The sequence below is a fragment of the Equus caballus genome, chromosome 25 (assembly GCF_041296265.1).
Source record: "Equus caballus isolate H_3958 breed thoroughbred chromosome 25, TB-T2T, whole genome shotgun sequence".
Lineage (NCBI taxonomy): Eukaryota > Metazoa > Chordata > Mammalia > Perissodactyla > Equidae > Equus > Equus caballus.
Window position 1 is genome coordinate 34684448 of NC_091708.1, and position 10308 is coordinate 34694755.

The 10308-nt window shown below is 40.4% G+C and overlaps 1 protein-coding gene and 1 pseudogene across 1 annotated transcript; both read left to right on the forward strand.

Moving 5' to 3' along the window:
- On the forward strand, positions 949–1880 carry OR1J56P (olfactory receptor family 1 subfamily J member 56, pseudogene; annotated as a pseudogene).
- On the forward strand, positions 8438–9391 carry OR1N2B (olfactory receptor family 1 subfamily N member 2B). The gene is given in 1 exon segment (NM_001391483.1): positions 8438–9391. A coding segment is annotated over 1 exon segment (954 nt).
- The last annotated feature ends 917 nt before the right edge of the window (positions 9392–10308 follow it).

A 10308-nucleotide genomic window follows, 5' to 3' on the forward strand; every position in this document is an offset into this window, starting at 1 on the left:
TCCACGGCCAGGCCCAGGACTTGGCAAGATTATCCAAGAAAATTTTGCTGGGCCTGAAGCTGAATAATACTCAGTGAATCATGGGGACACAGGGCCAGCTTGAAGGAGCTCCCACTGGCCAAATCTGGAATAATTTGAGCTTCAAAATGAATAACAACAGTCACAGACTACAAATAACAAATAAGAACACGAGTCCATAATGATAGAGTTAAATCAATGCAAAACAAATAGTGAGACTAATGGAAATTTCTGCGTTATAGGAAAATGCAATTTATAAATGCAGAAGAAATGATAGTATTAGAAATTTAGCATTAGGCAACTCTTGACCTTCTGACGAGATGTCAGAAGGAGGATCATAAAACCTTGATGATATCGAAGGTTGGATATCGGGAATAGATGATGTCTGCAATTGATTACAGGTAACTGAATCTCCAAAAAAGTGAAACTGTGGATAAGGGGGTACTAATGTACTTTAAGGCAGAAACACTCATAGCAGTTTGTGGATGCTCATCTATTATTTCTGCCACTGTGAATTATTACAGTTTGCCTTTGTCTTGGTGTAGTAAATTACCGTATTATGACCATAAAAAATATGCTAATAGAAGGGAGAGACCTTGGCTTTCTTGTTCATGGATGCAATCTCAGCCCTTAGCAGAGGTCCTTTTTCAGACTCAATGTTCAATAAAGTATGGTTGAATGAAACAGTGAAGCCCTATTGCTTCTGTGCAATGAGGTCTTGTTGGCTGCTTTTGGGTGTGATGTTTTCCTGGAGCCAGACTGGGAAGAGGGAAGATGTGTGCACCCACATGTGGAAAATTAAAAGGAGTGTAGTTAAATATTTATAATTTTCCTGGCAAATTAAAGTATGAAATGTCATGGTCCCGATCATCTTTTCTGGGTTCCTGAGATTCCAAAACCATCTTCACCACCAGCATATAGAAGAGCAGTATGAGACCTGAGAACCAGAGCAGTGAGTCTGAGTTCTTCCTCCTGGGGTTAGCCATCCCACTGGAGCAGCAGGGCATGTTCTCCACCCTATTCCTGGGCATGTACCTGACCGGGGAATCTGCTCATCTTCCTGCTCATCAGGCTGGACTCTCGCCTACACACCCCCATGAACTTCTTCCTCAGCAACTTGGCCCTCAGTGACGTCTCCTTTTCATTTATCACTGTCAATAAGATGCTGATGAACATGCATACTCACTGCCAATCTGTCACTTATGCAGGGTGCATTTTACAGGCGTATTTCTTTATACTATTTGGTTTCCTTGATAGCTTTCTTCTTGCAGTGGTGGCATATGACAGGTCTGTGGCCATCTGTCACTCTCTTCACTACACCATTTTCATGTGGTTAGAGCTGTGTGTTTTGTTTGTTGATTGGGTCCTGGGTCCTCTCCTGTGCCATTGTTTTTCTCCAGACACTCTTTGAAGTCCCTCTGTCCCTCTATGCTAATAGGAGCCTTCCCCATTCTTTTGAGCCCTTGCTGTTCTGCTTAAGCTCTCCTGCTCAGACATCTCCCTCAAAGACCTGCTCATCTTCATTCTAAGGGTTATGTCTGTCTTTTTGCCATTGAGTGTCCTTATCAGAGTCTCTATTGTCTCTTATGTCCTTGTCAGGGGCTCTATTCTGTTGGTGCCCTCTACCAAAGGGTTCTGCAAAGCCTTATCCACAAGTGGCTCCACCTCTATGTTTTGTTTATATTCTATGGGACAATTACTGCATTATATTTTTTCCATCATCTAGCAATTCAAAGAACAACATTATTGCCTCCATAATGTGCATGGCTGTCACTCCCATGGTAAATCCCTTTATCTATAGTCTTAAGAACAAAGACATGAAAGGGCCACTAGCCAGACTCATCAAGAGGGTGAACTCTTAAGTGAAAATCACTCAGCCAGATTATCAATTCATCAAAGATTCTCTTAAATTTCCTCCCTTGAGACATTGTGTACTGACCATCCCTGTCACTGACAAATTCCTAATATTCCTATTAAATTTGCTCTCCCTTTTTTACCTGGTTGGAGACTGGTTACCCACCTCCTTATACTGCAATCTATATTAATGATCCTGCACCAAATCTCTAGGTACACAGATATCCCAGTGTCGTTTACTGAAATTCTGTGAGACTTGGGGCACACTTGCTAGAGTCTTTGGAGATTTGCTTTTCTCTCTTATTGTTCCATTAACTTGACATGTAGCATTGCCATGACGTATTTTCATCTCTTTTTTCTTAAAGTACAAGAATTCTTTATTTTAAGAATAAGGAATTATATTTCAGAACAAGCTATAAAAATGCATCATTTCCAGTAGAAGTAACAGTAGCTAGTATATTTATTATTCTTTAAGGCCTCATAACATTAGCTCACTTAATTCTTACCACAACCCTCGTAAATAAATGGTATTATGATTTCCATTTTACAGATGAGGAAACCAAAGAAAAGATGGCTGCACCAGAATTGAAACACAAATCTATTTGATTAAAACTCATGCTTTTAACTCTACTGTATATTAAAAGAGACGGCTGGGGCCTGTCCAGTGGTGCAGCAGTTAAGTTTGCACATTCAGCTTGGGCAGCCCCGGGGTTCACCAGTTCAGGTCCCAGGCGTGGACCTATGCACTGCTTGTCAAGTGATGCTGTGGCAGGCATCCCACACATAAAGTAGAGGAAGATGGGCATGGATGTTAGCTCAGGGCCAGTCTTCCTCAGCAAAAAGAGGAGGATTGGAGGAAGATGTTAGCTCAGGGCTAATCTTTCTCAAAAAAAAATAATAATTAAACAGTGAAACCATCTAAGTCTGGGTTTTATTTGTGGGTAAGTGGTGATATTAATTTAATTTCATTAATAAATATAAGGATACTGTTTACCTATGAGGTATTATTGAGAAAGACTAGGGTGATGGAAATGGCTTATATATATATTTTTTCTGTATAGTGGCTACACAGATATATACACATATAAACATTCATTAATTTTTACAGGTATTATTTGTCTTGCTTACTCTCCTTAGGTTTTTTTCTTTTTGAGGAAGATTAGCCTGAGATAACATCCACCACCAATTCTCCACTTTCTGCTGAGGAAGACTGGCCTTGAGCTAACATCCGTGCTCATCTTCCTCTGCTTTATATGTGGGATGCCTGCCACAACATGGCTGGATAAGTGGTATGTAGGTCTGCACCCGGGATCTGAACTGGTGAATCCTGGGACGCCAAAGTGGAGTGTGCAAACTTAACCACTACATCACTGGGACAACCACTCTCCTCAGTTTTTTAAAAAATGTAAAGACAATATGAAGCTATTATGGGCAACTTTAAGCTAATGAATTTCACATTTTGAGTAAAATAGGAAGATGCTTCAAAAACAAAAATATATTAAAGAAGACAAAGGAAAAGAAAATCTGAGTAGCTCAATAACTACTAAAGAAATGGAATCCTTTATCAAATGTTCCCAAAATGGGAATATCAAGTCACAGATGGTTTCACTGATGGATTCTTCCAAACTTTTAAAGAAGAAATAACCACAGTCTTATACAAACTTTTAACCAGAATAATAAAAGAGGAAACAGTTTGTAACTCTTTTTATGAGGCAAGAATAGCCATAATACCAAAATCTGAGAAGTACATGACAAGAAAGAAAAATCAAAGACCGATCTCTCAAGTTTAAAAAATTCTAAACAAAATATTAGAAAACTGAATCTAGGTATAGACAAAAAGCCTACTCCACTGAGCCAAAGGGTTTATTTCATGATTAAAGTTTAGTTTAACATTTGAAAGGCAATCAAATTCACTACATTAATATAAAAAGGACACTAATCATTTCAAAATGTCAGTAGATGCAACAAAAGTATTTAATAAACTTCAACAGGAAATATCATACTCAGTGGAGAAATACTGAAAGCTTTTTCCCTGGAATCAGAGTCAGGGGCATTTTTTATCACCACTACGTTTTTTTTTTTGGTAACATTGTTTTATAACATTATATAAATTTCAGGTGTACATCATTCTACTACTAAGCATATAGTCAACTAAAATGTGCATATATATTCCACACAAGAATGTTTATATCACCATTGCAGATATTCTTCAACTTACTAAGGAGTTAAATCTTGATAAATCCATAGTAAGTTGAAAATATCTTAAGTGGAAAGTACATTTATTACACTTAACCTACTGAATATCATAGCTCGGCCTAGCCCACCTTACGTGTGCTCAAAACACTTACATTAGCCTACAGCTGGGCAAAATCATCTAACACAATGTTTATTTTACAATAAAGTGATGAATACTCATGTAATTGATTGAATACTGTACTGAAAGTGAAAAAACGTAATGGTTGGATGTGTACAGACTGGCTGCGAGTGAATCTTTTGTTTACCCTTGTGATCATGTGGTTGACTGGAAGTTGTGGCTCACTGCTGCTGTCCAGCATCACGAGAGAGGATCGTACTGCATATCCCTGACTCAGGAAAAGATCAAACTTAAAAATTTGATGTATTGTTTTTACCGAATGTATATTTCTTTGACATCATGTAAAATTGAAAAATCATAAGCCAGGGACGATCTATATTTGTAAAATATCCAACTGGAAATTATCTAAATGGCTAACAACAGTAGAATAGATGAATTTTGGTATGTCTGTGAGTGGTATATTAGCAGCAATGAGAATGAATGAAACATAGCTATGTGCTTCCTGTCCTCCTCCCTGTCCTACCCTCCCCGATCCCACCCCAAGGATTTGGAGTGTCTGTCTCAGTGATCCAGTCTGTGTCACCATCATGTTGGCCATGAGTGTGGAGGGGGAAAGGGAATAACTTGTCTCTCACATTCCCAGGTCTTCAGAGTAATAAGAACAATACACGGGGGAATGCATCTGAAGAAATGCATTTTCACCTAGATCTCATTTAGATGACAAGATCCTAGACTTGACCTGATGTTGCAATAGGCTGAGATTTTGAGTCTTTTGGGATGTGTGAGTCTATTCTGAATGTGGGAAGAATGTAAATATTTTGTGGCAAGAGTGCAGGCTGTGGTAAATTAAAGAGTGATGAATTTCTTTGCTATTCTTCCTATGGAGCTGTAGAGCTTAACTTCCTTCCCTTAGTCACTGGCCCGGCCTTAGTGACTTGTTTGGTCTGTAGGAGGTAGTGAAAGTGAGATTCTAGGATTTCTAAAGCTAGGTGTTAGGAACACCACGCAGCTTCCACCTTGACCCCTTAGAATGTTTGCTCTCAAAAAGCTTCCTTTCGGAACCCAGCTGCCATCCTGTGAGCAGTCCAGGTGATATGGAAAGGCCACATATAGGTGCACAGAGCTAACAAACAAATGGAGAATGCATGAGTTATTCAAAAACAGTACTCATAAAACCAGCTATGTGTGAAAAATTAAAAGTAAAGTTAGATCCTTTTCTCTTACCATACCACAACATAAAGTGCAGGTAAGTTAAAGATTTAAATATAGTATTTAAAATTTAGAAGAAAAATTAAATCAGATTTCCCTGATTTATGAGAAGAAAGACATTTTAGTATAAAAGTAATGTAAAAAAATCACAAACCCAACAGCTATCGATTTTGACTACAAAAATAATTTTTAAAAACTATAATACATGATGGAACTGCAAGGACAGAAAAGAAACAGAATAAAATGTTTTAATTTTAATTTATTGCCTTTAATATCCATTCAAAAAAGCATGGGCACGCGAATAGAAAAAAAAAACCAAAACTGCTAATAGGGGCCAGCCCCATGGCTGAGTGGTGAAGTTCGCGAGCTTGGCACAGGGTTTCGCCAGTTCGGATCCTGGACGTGCACCTAACACTGCTCATCAAGCCATGCTGAGGTGGTGTCCCACATGGCACAACTGGACAGACCTACAACTAGAATATACAACTATATACTGGCGGACTTTGGGGAGAAGAAGAGGAAAGAAAGAAGAAAGAAGAAGGAGAAGGAGGAGGTGGAGGAGGAGGAGGAGGAGGAGGAGAAGAAGAAGACGAAGGAAAATTGGCAACAGATGTTAGCTCAAGTGCCAATCTTTAAAAAAGTAAAGTACAAATATATCAACCAGGATAATTTGAGAAATAATTACTCATGGTTAAAAATCATCTGAAACAAATATTTAATCTTACCAGTAACCAAAGGCATGTAAATTAGAACAATTAGTTTATTTTGCATCTATGAAATTATTAATGATTTAAACCATCAATGTTACTGGGACAAAGTATGGTGGTTAAGAGCATGGACTCTAGAGTCATGCACACCTAGGTTGGAATCCCATCAGCTCCATTTAGTAGTTGTATGACCTTCATCAGGTCATTATCCTCAGTTTTCTCATCAGTAAAATGAGAATAATAACAGTTCCTTCATCCTAAGGTTGCTGTGATAACTTGAGATCATGTAATGAAAGTGTTTATAAGTATTAGATAGTATTAATAAAAATTCAGGAGACAGAACTTTTGTAGCAGCTGCTACGTATCAGGCATTGTGGCTGCTGTACTCTATGTAGGCTGCCTCATTTAATTGAGAGTTTAGGGCTTGAGGGAATTGCTTCATGTTAGGATTACTCTCTTTAGGGAAATCACTAGCAGATGTGGTCACATTATAATTTTGAATCTGATGTCTCCCTCAATTCAGTATTACCTAAGTCATGGGGGAGACTCTAAATTATCCAGTGCATAGGCAGGAGTTCCCAGGATGACTGCTGGTCAAGCTGAAATGCTGAATCCTAGCAAGAGGCTTCAGAATCACACTTCCAAGACCCACATCTGAGACCGTAACTCCTGGGAGAGAGATGCCCTCAGTTCCCCCAGGACCCAGCCAGAACTGGCTGGAGAATAGGCAGCACAATGACACTGAGGTTGGCTCTAATGAGCTCTGGGGAATGGTGTTCTAGGAGCCTTTAAAACCCTAAGAAAGACTCCTGCCTTCCCAGGCCTACGGAAGCTGAAAGTCGTTAACTCCAGGTGGTCCTAATAAACCCGGGACTCCATAGACTCCAACTTCACTGACTGAGTCAGAAAGGTCTCAGACATTTCCTCATTGTGAATTTTCCATCCAGAGAACAGAACTGGAGAATCTGAAGATCCACACTCTGATAGGTGACAATCTGGAAAGGGTAGGAAACACATGCACACACACACACATCCCTTCCCAGCCCAACGACTAGGAAAAGTTTCCAGGGTAGATAATGTGACTGTCTGCCTAAGATCAGAACCCTCTCTGTGAACCAAAGAACAAATGGAGGAATAAATATTCACAAAAACTTCTAAGGTCACAGTTTCTACAAGGCCAATGTGAAATGACCTCTTACAGCAGCTTGCTTTAAATCCTAGGAGAGCAGAATAGAGCAGCTATTATCAAGCGCAGAGAGGGAGAGCCTGATTCCTTTCACCTTTCCTCCCTCTGATGAAGATTAAGTATCAGAGAGATACAGGATAAGTGCAGGGGTGAAGGCACAGGCTTTGGAGTCAGATACACTTGCATTTGAATCTCATTTACCAGCTATCTGGAGTACATCAAATATTTCTGAGACTCCTTTTCACCATTTGCAAAATTGTGGAGGATAATAATACCTACTTCATGGTCTTGTGAACAACAAAACAATATCATCAAAGTATGTGGCACTTATCAAGGCTCTACAAATAGGTACTGATCATGTTGATGTTCAAGACACCAGCGGACTGAAATACCAGTTCCCAGAGTGAATACTAGTGCACAGAAGAAAGAGGAGAGTAGACAGGGACACAGCAAAAAGGGTGATGGAGGGGCAGGGGTGGCCTCCTGTCCTGTTTGTGGGGGAGAGAGCCTAACAACAGATGGGGAGCATAGGACATCACAGACACTGCCCTGAGTCCACACATCCTATTCCCCCAATTAGGGAAGAGGACAGGGACTGGAGCTGAATGGGTGAAGTCAAGTTCTAGGTATGGGGAGGCAAGCATAGAGGAGGCTATCTTGTTCTTCAAAGTCACTTTCAGGCTCCACACAGAAGGCTATTGTGTGTGCACGCGCACACGCGCATGTGTGTGTGTGTGTGTGTACTGGGTAGGGGCAGTGATGGAAATCATGTATCTCTTTTTCAATTGGTAAGCATAAATGACTTTTCCAATCTTGCCTTCAAGGATATGGTCATTTTCTCACCTCCTCCAGTAGCCTAGAATGATTTCTCCAGCCATTCTTTTCTATTTTCTCTAGACCCTATTATAGCATAGAAAGCACAATTTGTACTTGAATGCATATTATTTTGACTGTTCTCTAAGTGTGCCTTGGGTATTGTCTTACATCCTTGATGAGATCCAGAGATTCTTATTGGCAATGCCCATTTAATCTCCTTTATTTCCCCAGAATATTTCTAGCTCCACAGATATATATCTATGAATGGATTTAATAATTTAATACTGACACTTGAAAGGATTTTATCTGCACAGATAACAAGAACCACAGGGCATGGGAAAACCAAGCAGAGTGAACCAAACTGCTGTTGCAGGTTTCCTCCTTCTAGGACTCTCTGAGCGGCCAGAGGACCAGCCTCTCCTATTTGGCATCTTCCTGGGCATGTACCTGGTCACCATCATGGGGAACCTACTCATCACCCTGGCCATCAGCTCTGACCCACACCTCCATACTCCCATGTACTTTTTTCTGGCCAACCTATCAGTAGCTGATGCCTGTTTCACTTCTGCTTCAATCCCCAAAATGCTGGCCAACATTCATACACAGAACCATACCATCTCCTATTCTGGGTGCCTTGCACAGCTATATTTCCTCCTAATGTTTGGTGGCCTTGACAACTGCATTCTGGCAGTGATGGCATATGACCGCTATGTGGCCATCTGCCAGCCACTCCATTTCAGCACAGCTATGAGACCCCAGCTCTGTGCACTAATGTTGGGCATCTGCTGGGTGCTAACCAACTGTCCTGCCCTGGTGCACACATTGTTGCTGACCCGTGTGGCCTTCTGTGCTCACAAGGCCATCCCCCACTTCTACTGCGATCCCAGTGCTCTACTGAAGCTTGCCTGCTCAGATACCCGTGTTAATGAGCTGATGATCATCACCATGGGCCTGATGTTCCTCCCGGCTCCCCTCACGCTGATCATCCTCTCCTATGTCCGCATTTCCTGGGCTGTGTTTGGCATCTCATCTCCCGGAGGGCGGTGGAAGGCCTTCTCTACCTGCGGTTCTCACCTCACCGTGGTCCTGCTCTTCTATGGGTCTCTTATGGGTGTGTATTTACTTCCTCCATCAACTCACTCTGCAGAGAGGGAAAGTAGGGCTGCCATTCTCTATACAGTGATTATTCCCATGCTAAACCCATTTATCTATAGCTTGAGGAACAGAGACATGAAGAAGGCTTTGGGTAAACTATTTGGCGGTGGGAAAATCTTCTTCTTACCATGATGGTGATGCCTGATCCTGGCTCCTGATCAGCCTCTGCTCGCCACCAATTCAATGATTCCACCACTCTCAGATTGGTTTTACAGGAAGGTTCTCAGGTAACTCTGAGTTAGGGATGTAACAAAAAAGATATTTCCACTCCTTTAGTTGACTGTGGAATGAGGTGTTCTGCCTCAGTCTCTCTCCTGATCCCAGTGAAGCAACCATTCCTAAGAGCGGGACACCATTCCTCCCTCCTCATCTCTAAAGCCAGTATAGTACCCAGAGTGAGCTAAGGTATGTGATGGCCCAAGTAAGTCTGCCCTTGAGGGCCATGGTTTGAGGTGAAGAGATGAGAATACAAACATTTATTCATCATCTACTGTTATTCGTTGTTCTTCACATCAGTTCTTTGAGATAGAATTGTGAAACAATGACTCAGAATGTGAAATAAGTTCCCCAAATCAGGTAAGTTTGATTCTAATACCCATCCTCTTTCTACTATACCACATTGTAGAGAGCATGACAAACATTGAATAATTATAGAAGGAGATAAAGAATTAAATTAATACATATTTTATGGTATTTCCTTAATATTCTATTTCTTTAACTTGAAAGCATTCCTTTCTGTTATTGTAATGGATAGGCAAAACAGAGCCAATGTTTATGTGTGCATACTGTGTGCCAATTTTGTACTAAGTACACTGTGCATTCTCTGGATTCTTTCATAAAATATTCCCTAAAATACAAAATGATAAATCAAGTGTGCTGGAAATTTGAGGGCAATAATTTGATGAAAAATAGTCTGGTGAAAATTTGTGTTTCAAGAAGTCACAAAGCTTAACAGTGGTTATCATTTTGCAGCAGGTTTACAGGTTATTAGTTTCTTTTTTATATCTACATGTTTCAAAACATATAGATGTTTTTATAACCAAGAAACG